Source organism: Sturnira hondurensis, unplaced genomic scaffold (assembly GCF_014824575.4).
Source record: "Sturnira hondurensis isolate 20B ecotype Veracruz unplaced genomic scaffold, ASM1482457v3 Scaffold0000167, whole genome shotgun sequence".
NCBI lineage: Eukaryota > Metazoa > Chordata > Mammalia > Chiroptera > Phyllostomidae > Sturnira > Sturnira hondurensis.
In genome coordinates, this window is record NW_028072798.1 from 635,079 (window position 1) to 656,396 (window position 21,318).

Consider the following 21,318-nt stretch of genomic DNA (forward strand, 5'->3'; position numbering starts at 1 on the left):
TGAGCAAGCCACACGCACGTTCTGGGCCTCCGTCCTTTGGAGATGGAAGTGGAGATGGTCACACTGCCAGGATTGGGGCAGTAGCACCTGCTGAGGGCAGAGGCATGACAGAGGGTTCAGTGGTACGTGCTCCTGGTCCCTCCTGCGTGGCCCTTCTCAGCCCTGCCCACCCACTCTCCCATTTGTGCCCACTTCCGTTTTTATCAGCTGTCTGAGGTATTGTGTTACCTTTTTTTTTTAAAGATTTTATTTATTATCTTTAGAGGGGAAGGAAAGGAGAGAGGGAGAGAAAGATCAATGTATGGCTGCCTCTCGTGAGTCCCTGGCTGGGAACTGGCCTGCAGCCCAGGCATGTGCCCTGACCGGGAATCGAACCGCAATCGTGTGGTTCGCAGTCCCGTGCTCAATCCACTGAGCTACACCAGCCAGGGCATGTGTTACCTTTTAATAGATATTCGTGCTTCAATTTCCATCCCCCAGTTCAGTAGGTTCGTATTGTAGACATGTTGCCCTGTCACTGCCTAGTTCAGTCCCGTGTGACACAATGTCCCCCATCCCCCGTGGGATAAAATTGCCATCACGCGACTTGGCTGGGAGGACCACTGCACCGTGGCCCTCGGCAGGCCCCTGTCTGCTCCCTGCCTTCTTCCCAGACTGGTGGGCCTACGTTCTTCCACCTGCACTGGCCCAGCCGGCCCCACCTCGGCTCCCTGCCCGGGCCATCCCGGACACCGCCCAGGCCCTCGCCTTTATGAAGCTTCCTTCTGGGCGTCCATTCAAATAGCTCATGAAGCACTTAGTGTTTTCCACAGACCGTGAGGTGGGGAGACAAAGCCAGACGTTGAATCTTGGCACTACCACTTATGAGCTGTCCAACTTCCTACAAACGACTGACTCAGTTTCCTCTGTAAAATGGAGTCATAACTCCCTCCTCCCCCTTGCAGAGGCCCGCAGCAACACAGGGGTGCTTTCTAAACTCAAAAGCACCCCCCAAATAATCCACAGTTGCTGTGCTGGTAATAGTTGTCTGTCTCCCAAACTACAGGAAAGTCAAATCTCTTTGGAAACTTGTAAAAATGTTTTTTTAATTATAAAAGTAACAACATTGTGGAGATTTTGGAACCATCATAAGTGCGTGGTTAATACCGTTGAATACATCCACCAGGCTGACCGTGACCGCCCCGTGACCATCAGCACTGGCTACACCTGGACCTTCTCATCATCCCCAACAAAAACTCGGCACCCACTGAACAATAACACCCCTTCTGCCAGCCCCTGGGAACCCCTGTTCTACTTTCTGTCTCTGTGAATTTTCCTGTTCTAGATAGGATCATACAGTAATATTCCTGCCAGTGTATTTCATCATCCTAGCGTTTTCAGCGTCTATCCATGTTGGAGCATATAATCCAAGGTCCATTCCTTTTTGTGGCTGTATAATATTCCACTGGATGTGTCTACCACATGTTGCTTTTTCATTCCTCCGTTGGATACTTGGTTGTTTCCACCTGTGGGCTATTGCGAACGATGTGGCTGCAAACATGGATGTACGAACATCCGTTCAACCTCCTGCCCTCTAGTCTATTGAAAACACATGTAGAGGTGGGCTTGCTGGGTCCTGGGGTGGTTCAGTGTTTAACCTTTTGAGGATCTTAATTGACACCTGCTGGTGACTCAGGTTTCGACATAATGTGTCACCGCATCAGAAATGCTTTTCCTCACTGCTTAGTCAAAAATGGCACCTCGTCCCCACGAAGGCCCTGATGCACACACTGTCACTTCACCTCCTTTATCTTCTTGAGGCACTGACCACCAGCTGGCTTTTCTTGTTTATTCGGTCCCGGCCCGTGCCCTCCCTCTGGGCTGTCTGCCCCCGGGGAGGCCAGGCCTCGTCTCTCGCTCTCCGCTGCCCCCCAGCGCTCAGAACAGTGCCCAGCGCACACCGGGCAGCCAGTCTGTGCTCACTGATGGAGCACCGTGTTCTCTTCTCTTTCAGTCCTGGATACGAATGACCGATTTCTACGAAAAATAACGATCGGGCAGGCAAACACAGAGAAGGGCTGTTCCCGGCAGGTAGGTGGCCTTTCTTCACAGGAGCGGCTCTGTCCTTAGTAGCATTGGTTCGCAGTGGCTCCCGAGCTGGTTCTCTGCCTTATCTCCTCCTTCCTGTCCCTGCAGTGGCCCCGGGGGCCCCCACCATTTCAAGGCGTCATTTGCAGTCCCACAGCAGGACTGGGAAGGAACTGGGAGGGATTGAGAAGTCCCCTGTCCTATGTTCCCATCCTTTTCTTGTGTGACTTTAGTTGTGTTTCCAGGATGAGCCACTGAAGCAGGTCCCTTGTCAACCCTGACACATTTTTTTGCCAACCCGCCCAGTTGTTAACTGCGTCTGCATGACAACTAAAAAGTGGAAATCTCAGGCACATTATTCAGATCTAAAAGCTAAAGAAACACCACCTCATTATTGGGCTGGATAGCCTGAGGAATTTTTAAGGCTAATGCCTCATTATCCAAATCCAGAAAAAGAGGAAGGTCAATGATGACACCCACCTCCACTTTGATGGGCCCCCACTGTGGCGCAATGGTGCCGAGGGAGTATAAATGCACTCCCTGGCTTTTTAGCCAGGCCCAGCAGACCTCTGAGTTATGGTTTCTCTGTGATGCAATGTGTATTTTAAGACAGTTTTAGACTTATGACCTTTGCATTGTTAAGTTTTCTTAGTGACTAAGAATCACTTTTACTTTAGTGTAAAGAAGAGATCATTCTAACAGTAAAAAATGAGAATCTTGAGTATGAAGAAAATGACCTGCAAAAACGCTAAAAGACCACTGACAACCTGGGGGAGAATACTTGCGATACATATAAAACAAAGGATTGATGTGCCGAACATTAAAAGGACTTCGACAAATTGATACTCAACTATTGCTCTCATTAAGGCCTTTCCTGTCACCCTCCTTAAAACTGGAGTTGCCTGGCCCCAGCTCCGTGGCTCACTTGATGGAGCGTCATCCCTGGAAAGGTGTCTGTAGCTGCCTGTCCCCAAACTCCATTTTTCTTTTCCCTGCTACCCTTACTCATCCTGCTTATTTTCCGCCTCCCCTCACTGAAATGTGAGTCTCATAGGGCAGGGCCTTTTGTCTCTTGTCCACTGCTGTGTTCTGGGCGTGTAGAATTTGATTATGTGGTAATAGGAGATAGTCAATAAATATTTGTTAACTACACGGGCAGAATAAGTAAAAGGCAATTTACCAAGACAGATTAAATGCCAATACGTAATCATAAAGCTGCCGATTGAAAACCAGTGAAATAACATTTACCTGTGGACTGATGGAAGCATTTACTATTAGGGAGGAGGCACGTAAATGGAGACTCTCGTACAGAGCTGGTGGGTGTGTCAATTATAATAGAACCTCCTGAATGACAGTTTGTTAGTATTGAATTTTGCAATGACCCAACAACTTGAACTCCAGGTCTACCGATGTTAAAGAAAAAGGAGTAAGTGAAGGATATTTGCATATGGGCAGGGGAAACCTGTAGAAGGATATTAGTTGCCGCATGTTTGTCATGGTGAAAATGTGCAACAATCCCCGTGCCTGCCGGTAGGGTGGCTGTGTGCCTTTGGTGCCTCCTCCTGCAGCGCGGGGACGCGTGGCAGTGGGAAATAATAAAGTACGTACGGATGGGGGAGACTTAGAGCTCCCATACCAGTGTGAAACGGGAAAGTTAAAAAAAACATCAAAAATGTGAAGTAAAAGACACATGGTATAATCCCATTTATGTTAACAAAAAGTCAGCGTCCATGTTCATACATCGATGTAAATGCATAAAATGAAAGCCGGTGAGATGTACCCCAACGGATGACAGTCACATCTGGGAAGGGCGTTGGGAAAAAACGGGCGCAGTAAGGGAGGCCTTTCGCATTTTCTCTGCATTTTTCCTGTAACTGGGCGCTGATCTGAATGCCTATTACGCGCCCAGTGTCAGTGGGCTCACTATTAGCACATTCTATTTGCCAATCTGGTTTACAAATGAGGAAAGTCATCACATTATTTAAGTAACTTGTCCAAGGTTGTATCCTATATTGCTTCATGTATAACAATGTTTTTAAATAAAAGGGGATTATTTAAAAACATCATCTGCTCTTTTTAAACCATAAGACCCTACTGAAGACATCTTTTTATGTCAGTAAAGGGAAAGCTATATGATGGCTTTTTAATGACCACAGAATATCTCATCTTGTAGAAACATCACAATGGATTTACCAGTTCCTTGTTAATGGACACGTAGGGTATTTGCCATTCAGCTATCATTAGTATGCTGATACACACAAAGGCAACACACACATATTCACGTGTATTCTCACGTGATGACATCCTCAAGACGAATTCCTAGATCCGTAATTGCAGAGTCAAAAAGGATGCAGGTTCCAGGTGATGTAATTCCCGTATCACCTTCCAGAGAAGCGACGTCAGTTCACATCGTTGCCAACATGCCTTTATGTCATTTGTTTAAATTTGTTATAAACAATTAAAAGACTCACACTTACACTCTTATATGATTCAAAATATTTTATTTGCAAAACAAAGATGAGCCCTCTACATCACTCAGTCAATAAAATGAGCAGCTCTCTACATCCTTCAGTCATTGAAATGAATAACAATGAAATTTATATTAATTCAGTTCATTTCACTTTTTTATATTGCTCAAGATATACAATTTTGAAATTGTAATGATTACAAATGAAGAACTTGTATGTGTATTATTCATTCCAACTATTACTTATGCAGGTAATATTTTAAGAATATTTCTGCCCTAGCTGGTGTAGCTCAGTGGATTGAGCACAGATCTGTGAAGCAAAGGGTCGCCGGTTCGATTCCCACTCAGGGCACATGCCTGGGTTGCGGGCCAGGTCCTCGGCAGGGGACACATGAGAGGCAACCACACACTGATGTTTCTCTCTCTCTCTTTCTCCTTCCTTTCCCCTCTCTCTAAAAATAAATATAGAAAGTCTCAATATTTTTAGTCCTTTTTATATGTACTCTTTATCATGGAATGGTAGTATAGAGAATCCTAAGTATCATACAGTGAAAAATCACTTATGTTTGGAATGGGTTATATTGAGAATGTAATAATTAAATATAGTTGCATTTGACATTCAGGTAATATTTTTTCATTAAACCAATGACTAATGAAATCTCAGTCAGGAAGTAGCCAGAAAGCTCCTTGGTTCCTTCATTTCCTTTCTTGTCAGTGACAGAAATGGACAATAAAATGTTTCATAAGGTGATCCCACTAGGGCAGCCCTTTTCTCCTTGAGTAAGCTTGAACGCATCTGGCTCGCGTGCCCCTTGGGAAGAAGAGAATTCAGCCACAGTGCAGTGGAGTGGCTTGTCCAGGGGCTGGATTGGGAGGAGGAAGTGCACGTGTATCTCTTTTGGTCCCTGTTGCTCTGCGCAGCCTGGAGCCAGAGCCCCGAGAGGCAATAGGAAGGTGCAGACAGTAGTTGCTCCACAGCGCTCGTTGCTGGGCACTTAGAGAGCTGATGTGGCCACGAGAGCTGATGTGGCCACGCCCCCATGGACAGCTGAACATTGATTCTGGGTCCGCTGTTGCCGTGGTGGATTACACAAGTCAGCACATCCTCACTCGGGGACCCTCACCAGGGGAAGCTGGCCTCAGGACCATCTTCCTTCACTGTCTGCCCCTCACCTCTTTCCTGGACAGACAGTCTCAGCTGTCTGACACCACGGCAGGTGCAGTCAGCAACCTGCAATGACAGGTGCAGTCAGCAGGCCATTCATTCATTCAGCCCATACGTGCTGAGTGCTTGTTGGGTTTCACGTTCAGCCCTGCACTCTGGGGATGCTGGAGTGAACCCTCCCCAAGGGTGCCTGCCTTGATGGCACTGCCAGATCTGTGGAGGAGACATGCATCAGACAGGGAACCACACGACTCACACATTACAAGTCCGGAACCTGCTACAGAAGCAGGCAGTGCCATGAGNTCTTTCCTGGACAGACAGTCTCAGCTGTCTGACACCACGGCAGGTGCAGTCAGCAACCTGCAATGACAGGTGCAGTCAGCAGGCCATTCATTCATTCAGCCCATACGTGCTGAGTGCTTGTTGGGTTTCACGTTCAGCCCTGCACTCTGGGGATGCAGGAGTGAACCCTCCCCAAGGGTGCCTGCCTTGACGGCACTGCCAGATCTGTGGAGGAGACATGCATCAGACAGGGAATCACACGACTCACTCATTACCAGTCCGGAACCTGCTACAGAAGCAGGCAGTGCCATGAGCCGTTGCAGGGGCCTAACTGAACCCAGTCCTGCTCAGCAGAGCCAATGGGAGAAGCTAGTGGCCACCCTAGGAGACTACCCTAGAGAGCCCCAAGCCCAGGGCCACGCGTGCTCTAGACGCTCAGAAAACGTGTGCACCGGAGAGGGGCCCGTGGAGGGGAAGCCCCCAGCCGGCCAGAACTGAGTTGCTCAGATACGGCTCTTTGTGGAAAACACCATCCAGGTGGCCCTGCCGTTGACCAGTACCTTTGCTTTCCACTTCAGGCACAGTTTGACATTGCTGTGGCCAGCGAGATCATGGCAGTGCTGGCCCTGACCAACAGCCTCAAGGACATGAAGGAGCGCCTGGGGAGAATGGTGGTGGCCAGTGACAAAAACGGGCATCCCGTAACAGCAGAAGATTTGGTGAGTGCGCCCACCAGAGGGTGTCCAGAGGGCTCGCTGCCCCTGCTCTGTTGCGGTCAGGAGGACGAAGGTTTTCTTTCTCCCATCCACGTGTGAAATGGGAAGTCACAGAGTTCTGCACACACCTTTTCCCCTCACAGGCCTGTGTACTTTACAGCTTCATAATGTTCTCACAGGCCTTTATAACGTGCTTATAAATGGTTGCAACCAAAGCATGTGAACTTCACTTCGCAAGCTTTTCCCGGTTCTCGCCTGTCTTGATCTCGGCTCGGCCTGGAGCAAGGTCGTCCTGCAGCCCCTCTGTGGCTTCTGAAAAAGCTCGATCTCTGCCCACTTTAGACTAAGGGTAAATCCCCTTTCAAAAGGTAGGAAGGAAGTGGGCCCACCTTCATGAAAGGGAAGATTAAGTGAACCTGGCACGTTTGGGGCTCCAGCGTGTTCCCTGGGTACCCTGGCTTCTTTCATTTTGTGCCGTAGGTTTCGGTTTCCCATTGTAAAAGCAGGTCTCCCCCTGACTCAGCGGTCCTCGGCCAGCTCCTCTTTGAGGGGGGGTGATGCTTTCCATAAAGCTCCCGTGGAATGCTGGCACCCCACAGTCCCTTGCGGTTCCTCCTCTCATTTGGCACGCTAATCTTTTTGTTCCTTTTGATAACCATCCATGATGTTACCTTAAGCCCCACCAGTGGAGTAGTTATTTCGTCGGCGTGCCTGTGTTTATAAGGACACACGTAGGCCTTTGTGTGAACGGCCATTACTGTAAGTGGAAGCTTACTTCCCACACGGTGGGTCCCAGGCAGTAATGGAATCTAATACATGCAGTGCCAATTGAAAAGCAGTTGTGGAAGGGGAAAGGCAAGATTAATATTTTATTGATTCCAAAAGCTTAGAACATAATATGAATCCTTGGCCAACATGTCTTGATTACTTTTTGGCTGCTTCAGAAGAAATGTATCTCACTGACTCATCTCATAGGTCTTTGTCAAGTAAATTAAATAAATATGTTTATATCAGCAACTTTATGGAATGCTTCGTAGTAAGCTTAAAGAGAAGCCCGTGTTCAGCTTGGTATAAAAGTACCGCTTTTCAAAAATTGCCCAGGCCTTTACATTTCTTTACATTCCTCTTAAAACTGACATATTACAGTTCCTATATAAATATATTTCTTTGTATCGGATTAACTTTAAGTACCAATAAATATACAGCAGGGGGTCACTTGAAACTTATTCCTCAAATATTATTTTCCTAAACCTACTTTTTTTCTGTGTGATAAAAATCTTGGATCCGACACACACTGAGTTTGCCTTCTTTAGTTATCTTCTGTGTTTCTTCTTTGCAAAAGTGCTTAATCTCTGCAGATTGGATTGCATTGAGTTGGAACTCTCCACAGTGGGTCCACTATAGGAAATTAAGGGAGGATTCTCGAGCTTCTATACTATCATTTTACTACCTTATGGTTTATTTTCAACTTGGTCAAAAGGATTATGTATGGCAGTGAAAATTGGAATAGATGGCCTCTAAACTTTCCTAGAAGATAATTGATTCTGATATCCCCAGGAAGAATATGTTCAAGCTCCTCATTCCATGGCCTCGGGACGTGGAACGGGTGACCCAGCTTACAGTGGGCATGGCAGCCCAAGCTGTTCTTGGAGGGGAAGTTCTTTGCATGGGTTTGATAACAGTCAGAGTGTAAGGAGCAGCAGAAGATGAGATGGGGCGTGGACAGCCAAGCAGGTGCTAACCCACCTGAGACAACCCAACAGAAATGCCCAGTTTCCTTTCTCTCTTAGTTTCTTGAGCTAGGTGTATTTGACCAAGAATTAGGAGCAAAGATTGTGTGCAGAAAAGCAAGCAAACTGCTATTTTTCTTCTACCTGCTCTGTGTTAGGAAAAGAGAATTAATTTATTTACACCAATCCTTGCCGCCAACTTTAAAAGGAAAACATCTTAATGTATTTATAATTTCTTGCAGTGTATATTTTGTAAAATCAAGTGAAAAATAAATTGGATTTCCTTACATAAATCTTACATGATGAAATATTGTAAAAATAGCAGTTGATCACCTAAAAGAAATGTACTTCCTGGGTGATAGAAGAGGGAGAGAGTAATAAACTAATGCACTTTGGAGAGAGGAAGAGATTCCCTGGATTCTCCTCGCTGATCTGTTAAGAGCTGTTCCACGCCACTTAATTTTCTCACAGCTGCATCCACATGCATTTGCTCATAGGATAGCCTTCCAATAACTGACTGGTTTGTTAGACAGTCGCCCTCAAGTCCACAGAATGCACAGCAGCCCAAGTTAATGCTGATGCAAACTATGGGGCAGGGGGAGAAAGACACTTGCCTGGTGTTTTTAGAAAAGGTGGAAGGGATTTTTTTTAAATGTGCCATGTGGCCTTATTTGACCAACTTTTTAAAAAAGATTTTATTTATCTATTTTCAGAGAAAAAGAGGAAGAGAGAGTGGGAGAGAAACATCAGTGTGTGGTTGCCTCTCACATGTACCCAACTGGGGACCTGCCCTGCAGCCCAGGCATATGCCCTGACTGGGAATTGAACCAGAGACCCTTTGGTTCACAGGCCAGCCCTCAATCCGCCGAGCCACACCAGCCAGGGTGTGACTGACTGTTTCTAGTAGTGCTGAGACTTCATTTCTGTTGTCTCTCCCCTCTTCCAGGAAAGGGGACTCAGCGGGGGCCCTGCCCTGAAATTCTTAGGACTGGGAGGAGGCAGCCTCACTCTAGGCAGACGGGGTGTAAGACACAGACAGCAAGCAGCCTTTCAAAGGCTTCAGTGTTGGGACTGCCCTCTCTGTCTGGGGTGAGACGTGGAGAGGCCGTGGGAAAGAAAAGTGGGTGCTTTGAGACGGCGCCCCCACCCACTCTGTGAATGTCTTTCTTTGGGCAATAATGAAATCTCTGGTGATGAAAACCTAATGGGCAGATTTGCCTGGAAACACCGCTAGGCGGACCACACGATCTGCTTTCTGGCAGAGTTCTTACACACCCTCAAGGAAGGTTTTGGAGAAACTGCAGTGACTGTCATTTCCCCATCACTCGTTAGGTCTTGCGTGGCTGACATGCATTCTGGGGGGCGGGGGGGGGGAGAGATGGACGGACCGAGGATGCAGTGCTGTGTCACATGTAGCCCGGGGGTGACAGCAGCCAGTGAGGATGCCCACCCAGGGGACAGGCTGTCAGGCGAGATCAACTTTTGTCAGTAATCAGTGTTTCTTTTTTTCTTCATGGGAGAAAACGTTTATTTAGTTTACTTTTTAATTATAGTTGACATACAGTTACGTTAGTTTGAGGTATACAACATAGCAATTCAACATTTATATACCTTGTGATCACCATGATGAGTCTAGTAACCGTCTGTCACTACACGTAGTTATCATACGGCTGACTCTGCTCCTTATGCTGGGCCTTACACCTCCGTGGCATCTTCTCATAACTGGAAGTTTGTGCTTGTTAATCTCCTTCCCTTCTGCACCCCACCCCCCACGCCCTCCAGCCTGGCAATCATCAGTTTGTTCACTGTATCTGTGAGTTTGTTTCTGTTTTGTTTTCGTTTATTTGTTTAGTTTTTTAGACTCCACGTGTAAGTGAAATCATATGGCATTTTTCTTTGTCTGTCTGACTGATTTTACTGACCGTGATAGGTCTTTCCATCTTGTTGCAAGTGGCAAGATTTCATCCTTTTTTGTGGCTAACATTCCATTGTGTATTTTCTCTCTCCATTCATCTGTGCTGGACGCCTAGTCGCTTCCATATCTCAGCTATTACTGGTAATGCTGCAGTGAACATAGGGGTGCATATGTCTTTTTGAATTATTTTTTTCCTTTTTGATAAATACCCAAGAGTGGAGTTCCTGGGTAGCATGGTAGCTCTGTTTTTAGGTTTTTGAGCAATCTCCATACTGTTCTCCACAGTGGCTACTCCAATTTACATTCCCAGCAACAGTGCACCAGGGTTCCCCTTTCTCCACATCCTCCCCGAGTTTATTTGTTTCTTTTTGATAATAGTTGTTCTGACAGGTGCGAGGTAATACCCTGTGGGTTTGATTTGCATTTCCCTGGTGTTTAGTGACACTGGGCATTTTTTCCTGTGTCTGTTGGTCATTGCATGTCTTCCTTTGAGAAATGTCTGTTCAGATCTCTGCCCAGTTTTTAATTGGATTATTTTTTTATGTTGAGCTGTATGGCTTTTTTACATATTTTGAATATATCATTTGCAAATATCTGCAGGTTGCCTTTTTGTCTTGTTGATGGTTTCTACCACATTGCAGAAGCTTTTTTTTTTTTGATGTAATACCATTTTTTTTCTTTTGTTGCCCTTGCCTGAGGAGACATATCCAAAAAATATTTTAAGAGTTATGTCATAGAGTTTACTGCTTATTTTTTCTTCTAGGAGCTTTATGATTTCAGATTTTATATTTAAGTCTTTAATCCATTTTGAGTTAATTTTTCATATGGTATTATAAAGTGGTCTGGTTTCATTTTTTTCCATGTATCTGTCCAGTTTTCTCTTTTATTGAATAGACTGTCTTTACTCCATTGTATGTTCTTGCCCCCTTTGTCATGTAGTAATTGACCATATAAGCATGTATTTGTGTCTAGGCTCTCTGTTCTATGTGTCTGTTTCTGTGCCAGTGCCATGCTGTTTTGATTGTGATAGCTTTGTAGTATAGTTTGAAATCAGGGAGCACAAAACTGCCAGCTTTTGGGTTTTTTTCCCTCAGGATCGCTGTGGCTACTCGGGTCTTTGTGGTTCTATATACATTTTAGGATTATTTGTTACAGTTCTTTAAAAATTTTGGTAGTAATTGATGTGGGTTTCTTTTTTCTCTCCTTTAGGGGGTGACAGGTGCTTTGACAGTTTTGATGAAAGATGCAATCAAACCAAATCTGATGCAGACCCTGGAAGTAAGTGATTTCTTAATAGAAATTGTTGACCGTTTGCATTCATTGCATTGCCTGTGCGTCCCCCCTGCAACACGGGCATTTCCAGCCAACATGAGCCTCCTGGGAACATCGGAGTAATTCTTTGGTCTTCCAAAAAAACCTAAAAGTGTGTTTACAGTTCTCTAATATAAGTGGTGTCTTGGCTAAAGAAGTCCAAATTGACCAGAGTAAGAACTTAGAATTCAAGGTCTGTCTAATATCCCAGTAAGTTGTGTGGCCTCATTTACATATTTTCTCTTGCCTTTTCATTACTTAGTGTCTCGTAATAATTAGTTTTTGAGTGTTTTTACTTTTGTTTTTCCCAAACAACACATAGTAAGTGCTGAGAAATGTTTTCTAGGAGAGTATGCTGTGCCCCACCTGTCTTCCTTGAACTTAAATTTCCTCATCAAACTACCTCTTTTTTTCCTCCAGGTTTTTAGTCACTCATCTTGCTCGTTTGACATATTAATTGTCTACGTCCCCCCTCCTAGCTAATGAGAACCCAAGTGTAGACAACAGGGAGGTATCTGGGTCAAGCTGACAAAGAGACAAGTGGGAGGGAGGGAGTGGGGTCAGGAGAGAGAGTGCTGTACCAGTAAGTGTTTTAACGGTCAGCTCCCTGGGTGAAAATCCCTGATTTGTAGCACTTGCCAGTTTCTATGGTGTCAATGTCCCCACAGTGGCCACTTCCTGGCTCCCTTCCTGATGCTGCTGACCAGTGGAGTCGGGAGGAAGTGCACACCACCAGTGGTGCAGGTGTCTGTAGTCCTCAAGCCGTAACAGGACAAAGAGAAGGGCGGAGGGCAAGCACGGTAGGGGAAGACATAGCAGAAGCACAAACGGAATATCCATCCAATTATTCATGCATTCCGCTGAGACAGAGCTGAGCCTGAGCCTTCATCCTTCCATTTACTAACTGTTCAGTGCTTTAATAATCCCCTTCTCCCTTTTCTCCCATGTAACATGGTGGGAGTCACAGTGACGCCCTCACCTCATGGGGTCGTTGCACAGACTCAGTGTTTGCTGAACACATCACAGGCCTTGGAGGTGCTTGGGCACGGCAGTGGGCACCGGCGCCCTGCCCTCTGGGAGCCGGCATTGTCCAGGGGGAGCCAGACGATAGAGAAGGAAGTCAACGCGTAGCCTGTCGACTGGTGGCAAGGACTGGAGAAAGAAAATAAGAGGGAATGAGGGGACAGAGAGTGATGTGGGTGTGTGGTGTGACATCTGATGAGGTGACATCCAAACTGAGATGGGAAGAAACCAAGCGTGTATCTGGGAGAAGAGTAACATTAGTGCAAAGGCCCTCAGCAGGGATGTGTTTGCAATTAGAAGGCACCAGCAGTGAGCAAGAATCTCAGTACAAGACAGTACGATAGAAGTGTGGGACCAGAGAGAGCCAGAAAGTCCCACACAGATGTGACAGGAGGCCATCCCCCCAGCCAGGGAGGGTGGAGCAGAAGTGCCACCAAGGCCCTTCGCTCCTGCAGCTGAACCCCTTCCTCTCCTGATCTGAACGTCAGGGCAAACAGGCTCTGACGTGAGCTGTCTTGAAACAAACACTCCAAATCCTCCTGGGGTCCCAGGGCCCCATCCAGCTCCATCCAGCCACATGTCTCTGCTCCCCTGCCAGTCGCACGTCACTGTCTCTAACTGGGGTCCACACGTCCTCACCTCCCCTCTCTCAGTAACTTCAGCCTGACCTCAGTTTCCACTCCTGCCAGGGTCATCTGTCACTCCCTGTGACCAGATCTTTGTTTCTCTGTCATTGCCTGCATGACCTCAGTGGGGTCTGACACAGCTGATGGTCCTTCCTTCTGGATCACTTCTTCCAGCTTCCGTGACATCTCACTCTCCGGGACCTTCTTGGTGGCCTTTCCTCCATCTCCTTCACTGGCTTCTCAGCTCAGCCCTAAATGTTGGAGAGCCTGAGACATCGCTTCTCCAGCTGTGCTCTCCCCCACTATCAGCCATGTGACGACCCCCAAACTCTGGCTCTGACTCCTGACCTCAGAATTTCACACTTTTAGGTAGAGTTACCAAGGGCCACTTGGGTGGGTAGAAGGCATTTCAAACTTGTTAAGTAAGATCTTTGATTCCCACTCCTCCTCCTTCCTCCCGACTTGCTCCTTCCTCCAAACCCGGTTGGTGAGTGTTTCAAGCCAGAAACTTAGAGGTCGTCCTGGAGGCCCCTCTCCCCTCCCCAGCTGGCCTCCACCCCACATGCCCACCTACCCCACCACCGCAGCCTCCCAACTGGCCTCACTTTTTCCATGCTTTCTTTCTGCACCTTTCTCCACTCAGCAGCTCTGACGCCTAATCCAGTACCTGTAGCCCTCCTGCTTAGAGTTTGGGGCGCTACCTATGATCACTCCTGGCCTCCCGAAGGATCTGGCCCCCACCCCCTGGTCTATCCCCTTCTCATCCCTCATCCTCTCTCGCTCCCAGCCCAGGTCAGCTCCACTCAGACACCGCCAGCCCAGACGCCCCTCCTGCTCTTCCTGGCTCCTTCCCTTCTCTCGGGCCTCATGTCATTTCAGTGTCAGCTCCCCAGAGGGGCCTGCAGGCCACTCAGTCCAGTGTAGCCCCAGTCACTCTGTCCTGTCACAATCTTGTCATTCCCTGTATGGCACGGATGTTTTCCGAGAGCTTCCCGTGGCCCGGTCTGCTTACTGAATTTCTCCTCCCACCAGGATGAGGGCAAGACCCTTTCCATCACCGTCATACCCTGAGCTCCTGAAAGTACCTCATGCGATCAGGTGCTCAGTAAACACGCATTGAATAATTAAGTGACTACTTAACATTTTCACAACATGGCTCTTAAGACTACATATTTGTTAAATTAGTAACGGAATGAATGAGAAATATATATATATATATATGTAAAAGGATATGATATTAAAATGTACTTGCACTTTCAACATATAGTCCATTCAAAAAGCCAGATCCCTTTAGTGAAGGGATTGGGGGGCTGGGCTCTCCCAGGCCATTCTCATGAGCTCATATGTACCTGTTTTCCATTCTTGAACAGACGATGGACTTTGTTTAAAAAGTAAGCACAGCATCCAGTTAGAATATCTGTGTACGTGAACTCTGCCAGCTGGGCCCCTGTGCTTTCATTTTAGATGAACCTGGCTCATCAGTGGCACTAGGAATTAAATTAGTAAGTAATCTAAAACTCGCTGAGGAGTGTACAGATTCTGCTTTCGTGCTCGTGTTTGAAGTCACTTGACTGTTAGGTCCACAGGAGGTCATCACGGGTCACATTGCTGCAAGTTACGGGACCAGGACTTCTCGACCCTGGCCGCACACTCCAGTCACCTAGAAAGACTCAAAGGGGCAGTGCCAGGTTCCATCCCAGACCAAGTGGGCCAGAATGAATGGGGCGTAATGCCTGGGTCCCAGTGATTCTCAGGTATAGCCAGGTTGTGCATTTCCCTGTGGAAGACTTAAGAAGAGAGAGAATTCTGACCTGTGTGGCTCAGTTGGTTGTGCGTCGTCCCGCAAAGCAAAGCGACACCAGTTAGATTCCCAGTCAGCGCATGTGGGTGGGTTACAGGTTCAGTCCCCAGTCACGGTGCATGTAAGAGGCAACCAATCGATGTTACTCTCTCACACTGATATTTCTCTCCCTCTCTCTCCCTTCCCTTTCCTCTCCCTAAAAATAAATAAGTAAAATCTTTAAAGAAAAGAAAAAAGAGAAATGTTCCTGACATTATACCATGGGATAGGAAATACTCATATGCTGGCGTTGCTGTCCAGTAGGGTAGCCACTGGTCACACATGGTTACTTCAGAACAAATTAGTTTAAATTAAATAAAATTTGCAATTGAGGTCCACATTCATACTAGCTACATTTTCAGTAGCCTCATGTGGACAGTGGCTACTGTATTGGATGGTGCACACAGAGAATGTTCTCAGCGCTGCGGAAAGCTCTTTTCGGACAAAGCTCTTTTAGGGCTTTGATAAGCAAATAGGTGATGTTAATCTTATGAAATGTTTGTAAAGTCCATTATGGAGAATATCTATAGCTTTGTCATCGTGAGAAACTAAGATAGTTCTTGCATTACTTTCCTAAGTGTTCTGCATATAAAGTAAAATACCAAACTCATGAGAAGATAGCTTTATATCTTTGGATTAGTCGTGGGATTTTTTAGACAAAGCATTTAACCGTGCACTGTGTCACATAGCTACAGACCCCAGTTGTGTGAGGGTGTGTGTCTGAATGTCTAACAAAGATTCGTACACATTTTTGCTTTCCGACTCCATACTAGGAGTTCCAAAACCAGGACTCTAATACTGCCTTAGGGATTAACACACCGTGTGGCCTTTAATTTTAGATAAAAATTTAAATGCTGATGATCTAGTCCTTGGAATGGTTATATCAGAAATAGCAATGTGTTTATGCTGATCCAGCCACACCCTGTCACCTGTCCACCCTGAAGACCAGTGCCCCCTCCTTTTCAAACAGATGGCCACGGTCAAGGTTGCAGTGTGTAGAGGAGTGAAGGCAGCTGCCTGCCCAGGGACAGAGCCTGTGACCTTGTCCTCACTAAATGTTTCCCATCTCTGCGAGCTTACTCGGGCAACCTTGTGCTAGGACTGGTAAGCTTAGGTGATAGAGACTTTGTCTTGTAAATGTTTTCTTCAGAGCACTTGAAACGTTTATCTGAATAGAAGTGAGCAATCAGCCCTGGCTGGTGTGGCTGAGTGGATTGAGCACAGGCCTATGAAGCAAAGGGCCACCAGTTCGATTCCTAGTCAGGGCACATGCCTGGGTTGCAGGCCAGGTCCCCAGTAGATGATATACATGAGAGGCAACCACACATTAACGTTTCTCTCCTACTCTTTCTCCTTCCCGTCCCCTCTCTCTAAAAAATTAATAAATACAGTATTTTTTTAAAGTGAGAAATCAGACATATGTAGACAGGTGGATCTAGACACTAAACATACAGGTATACATATCCATAAACATACATATTTGGATTTCCTAGTCCCAGCTTTATTTGCACATACATTTATGTGACCTTCTCAGGACCCTGTTATTGTCCCTCCCAAGGACTCGGGGAGGAACAGTCAGTAGAGAGTGCGCAGAGTGTTTTTGATAAACTCTGTCTTTTTCATTCTGAGAGATGATTTTCCTTTTACTTCCTGCTTTTGTTCTGCTTTCTCAGCTTTGAAGCATGTTCAGCCCACAGCCCATCATGGTCCATGGGAATCTTCCATGGCTTACAGCGCCCACCTCCCGCACGTCACCCCGTGTCTTCCCCCGTGTCAGCGAAAGGGCAGCCTGTGTTTTCACAGGTGGGGCTGAGGCTTCGTGTACACAGACCCCAGGGCCTTGGCTGGGCTCTAAATAAAACCTGAACACTTTCATGGGTGTGGATAAGTTCTTTTAGACAGGGCTGCAGTCTGTTCTCATTGACAAAGGCAAAGTATAGATACAACATTAAAAATCAGTGTATAGACAGAGTTCTGTTCAAAGAATTAAAATGTAATGGTTATCAGACTCTTAACCTGTTGAGACAAACAATGAGAAAGACAAACAGAATTTTTAAATATCAGAATAGTGAGCTTATTACTACAAACATTAAAACTTTATGCTTGCTTATTATTGCAAATACAATATCCCTATGTAGGTGGTCTGCCATGAACTGAATTGATTTTTGTGCTTAGTTTCAGTTTTTCTTGAACTAATTTATTAATGAGAAAAAAATTAAATAACCCTCTGGGACCATCAAGGTCTAATTCCATTTGTTAAAAATATAATGCAAAGTAACATGAACTACGGTCAAAGGTTTATACCGTGGTCCGTGAGGCAGCGAACATGGTGGCTTGTCAAAATTATCATGGGAAATAGCTGATTCATTTTCTTCTTGGTTCAGCATTAAATGTAGAACACTGGCCTAGGATACATAAGGAACTTGGACCTTTAAAAGAGGGTGTTGTAACTTTCTTCGAGAGAATTTGTGCATTAACTTTGCAGCATTAATAAAAGTAGGATGGCTTAGGTGAGTCTCGTGAATGCCCAGCATCCTGGCCCACCTTGTTCGCCCCAAAATGACCTTCGTTTTTCTTTGGAAGTTTTAATTTTTTGTTCTCCCTCCACAGGGGACGCCTGTGTTCGTGCATGCTGGCCCCTTTGCCAACATCGCCCATGGCAACTCTTCCGTGTTGGCCGATAAAATTGCCCTGAAACTGGTGGGTGAAGAAGGATTTGTAGGTAAGTCATTTCTTCTCGATGTAGTTGTTGCAGAATATTGAAAAAATCTAAAAGATGATGACTGGAATAGAGTGATATCCACACAGGCTTGACATCATTCTTTTTTTTTTTTAAGATTTTACTTATTTATTTTCAGAGGGGAAGGGAGAAAGGGCGAGAGAGAAACATCAGTGTGTGGTTTCCTCCCGTGCACCCCCTCCTGGGCACCTGACCCACAACCCAGGCATGTTACCCTGATGGGAATCGAACTGGTGACCCTTTGGTTCACAGGCCAGCACTCAATCCACTGACCTGCACCAGCCAGGGCACCATGCATTCTTCTGGGTCCGCCTTTCACAGATGGTCGTAGTACTGGAAAAGCCCAATGGTCTGGGCTCTGCTAGTGAAATGATATTTTGGTGGAACCGCAGATTCAGATGTCTCGTGCATGTGGGTTGGAGTACTGATACTCGCTGGCTGAGAGACCTTGGACACATTTTAGTGACCTCTGAGCCTCAGTTTTCTCATCTGTACAATGGTGATGGCAATATTGTATCCAACCTTACAGACTTATTGCGAAAACATATAGACTTATTGTGAAAATGAGATGATTCATTCAGCAGATACTGAGAACCCACTGTATGCAAGGCATGCGACTTAGAGCCGGGGGTGCAGCGCCGAGCAGAGTAGACCTGGCCCCTGCGCTCGGGGAGTGCCCTGTCTGGTGGTGTTTGTAACCTGCCAGGAGACGGTGCCCATTCAGTGTTAACCATTATTCGCAGTAGTAGTACTATTAATAACTGAAAATGAAACCAGTTGGCTCTCCCTCGAATCCAAGTGCATGTCTGGTGGCCTAATAGAGGCAAGAGTCCCGGCCAGTCCACGTGGAACTTCTCACTGGCAGGACTTCAAACGTCTGCTGCTGTCAAGCTCTCCTTTGTGGTACCTGTTTCTCTGGCTTTTGTTGGGTATTCCAGCCAGAAAGAGGGGGCAGCTGCCACAGAGTTTGCGCAGTCAGTGCCAGGGTCACCCCGCCCCCCACCCCTGTGATAGTAAGGCTGTGACAAAACAAAAGACAGACCAGCAGGGATCCATGCAGTGAGCCCTTATCTCGACATTGAGGGATTGCACTGACAGATTTTCAAGGCCGACAGGTAATGTCCTTTTACCGCTCGCGTCTTTCACACCAGTCCTCAGCCTATCAAACTCAGAAGTGAGTTATGTTATTAGAAAGATTCTGCCAGACAGAAGAACTTAGCTGGGCACTTTTATAAAGTCCATTCGGGGCTGCTCGGCTGCTCAGGGGCTCCTTTCAGACACAGTCAGCGGCAAAGGAGGATTTATACAGCTCATTCCTCAAAGGCCTGTGCTGTGCAGCTCCCATGCACTTGGCGTCTTCAGTACCGAGGCCCCGAGGAGAGTGGCTAGACACGCTGCGTAAATGGATTCACTCAATTGATCAGGGCGCAATGGTGGCGCTAATGCACAAGGAGGCGGGGCAGAGACGGGCACTGAAAAGCTGGGTGCTTTTGGGAAGGGGCTGTTCTAATGTATTCAGTCCACAAATAAAAGAGCTTCTAGAAAAAAGCACGCTATCTTGTGCTGACGAGTTCTCTGCCTCTGTACCCGTCCTTACTGTGGCAGTGCATACTTATGGGATACGCGTTACCATGGCAAAGCATCCTCAAGGGTGGATGCTGATGACGTCTGCAGAACATACAGCTCTCTGTGTGGCCTCGGACCAGCCGCCCTCTTCCAGCTGAGGCCCCTCACTCTCAGCAGAGGCCCTCTGGGCAGTGTTCCTTTTATTTAGTGCTGCTGCCCCACCTGGTCTGCAGGTACCACATACCTTTGGCCTCCCACCGGCTTTCTGTGCACGCAGCTGAGTCTCTTGCAGGACCCTCTGTTCTGCCATGGGCTCTCGGCCAGCAGACTCCTCCCACTGTGCCCCGGTCCCCCACTGTTCCCCCCTGAGGCAGAGACACCACTGAGTCACTTCTAAAGAGTGACTCCACCTCTAGCCCAGGAAGCAGGGAGAAGCTCCGTCCTTCCCACTGGGAGGTGAGAAGTGGGACTCCTCACGCAGACCATTTCCTTTGAAGAAAGGAAGGCTTCTAACCTTGTCAACCCTTTGAAACCTGCAGGTGGCTGTTGGGCTAAGGGATGCACGAGTCTCTTTTCAAACAGTCTCTTTGCCAGTGCTGCTGGGTCTAGCCTCACCCTTTGGCCCCATTTTAACATCCTTCTGCAGAAGCGAAATGCAGTGGCGTGTGTTTATCTGAAGGCTGAGGAGGAACCTATGTCCTTAGTCATTGTTTACAGGGCACTGCCTGTCTAAACATATAAAAAGTTCAAACCCAAAAGAGAAAGATTGATAATTTGGGATACATTTAAAAAATAAATTATATATTGTAGGATAAAAGATATAAGGTTAAAAAGCAAGTGACTGATTGGAAGAAATCACTTACACAGATAATAGACAAATGAACAGCGTTCACCAGGGGCTACAGATTGACAAGGGGAAAAAACAATCCAGTAAAAAATGGGCAACAGGTTTGAAAAGGTAGTTCACAGAAAAAGAGCAATCTGATAGAATTTCTGGGTAAAAATTAAAAAGAGAAAATCATCTAGCAATTTCACTTCTCTGTAATACCCAGAAAAGCCGTCATTGAAAATAACCATTTAAGTCTTTGAAGTCATTTATCTCAGGCCATACTTATTGAGCTTCTGCTGTATGTCGAGTAATCTGCGGTGGGAGGCGGGAAGCACATTTCCCGCCCACTCTGCCCTGTAATGGGGGGCGAAAGACGGGCCTGTCAGCAGAATCTCAGACTGGCGAGTCCAGTGCACTTAGGAGATGAAGGGCCATATTGATTAACTAAGAACCTTGAGACACGATGGGCATCTCTTAGATAGAACTTTCTCTGTACTCCTGGCTTAATCTAGCTTTTTGTTCCATCCCAACACACATAAGGAATTATTTTGTCTACTCTGCAGTAATTCCTTTGCCGTAATGGACTCAATACTCCACTTAGACCCACAACAGAGTAAAGTTTATTTAATTAATTGCAGAAATTTGTCAGACTAGAGCAAACACATCATGAGAATCTGGGGAAAGTGCTGTGGTCACTGTGAGTCCTGTTTCTGCTCTAGTTCACGGGCCCCGGGGGAATCCACTCTGCCGCAATAAATGCAGTCGAGGCAAAACATTGTTTTGGCATCCAGCCCCAATTATGTGTTCTTCTTAAGGAAAAAAAGAAAAAAGAAAGGAAGGAAAGAATAACAATGAGTTCCTATGCTTTTAAAACTGATCTCATATTTAAACTATTTGTTGGGGATTTCAAACTTACACATGAACCATAGTTTTCAAGTTTTACTTTCTGTTCCCTTAATTTGATTTTGATCCCAGTCTTGAATGGCTACCTTGCCTGCCCGCTGGGATGCAGCCCACAGTTTTATAGCCAGGGGTTTCTTA

At 46.4% G+C, this 21,318-nt stretch overlaps 1 protein-coding gene across 1 annotated transcript in view; it reads left to right on the plus strand.

The window, feature by feature from the left end:
- MTHFD1L (methylenetetrahydrofolate dehydrogenase (NADP+ dependent) 1 like) overlaps window positions 1–21,318 on the plus strand; it is a 169,098-nt gene that overhangs the window by 56,718 nt on the left and 91,062 nt on the right. The window contains exons 17-20 of the mRNA XM_037049648.1: window positions 1,994–2,070; window positions 6,560–6,700; window positions 11,552–11,620; window positions 17,753–17,864. Coding sequence (XP_036905543.1) covers window positions 1,994–2,070; window positions 6,560–6,700; window positions 11,552–11,620; window positions 17,753–17,864 — 399 coding nt within the window. The remainder of the gene's footprint in view (window positions 1–1,993; window positions 2,071–6,559; window positions 6,701–11,551; window positions 11,621–17,752; window positions 17,865–21,318) is intronic.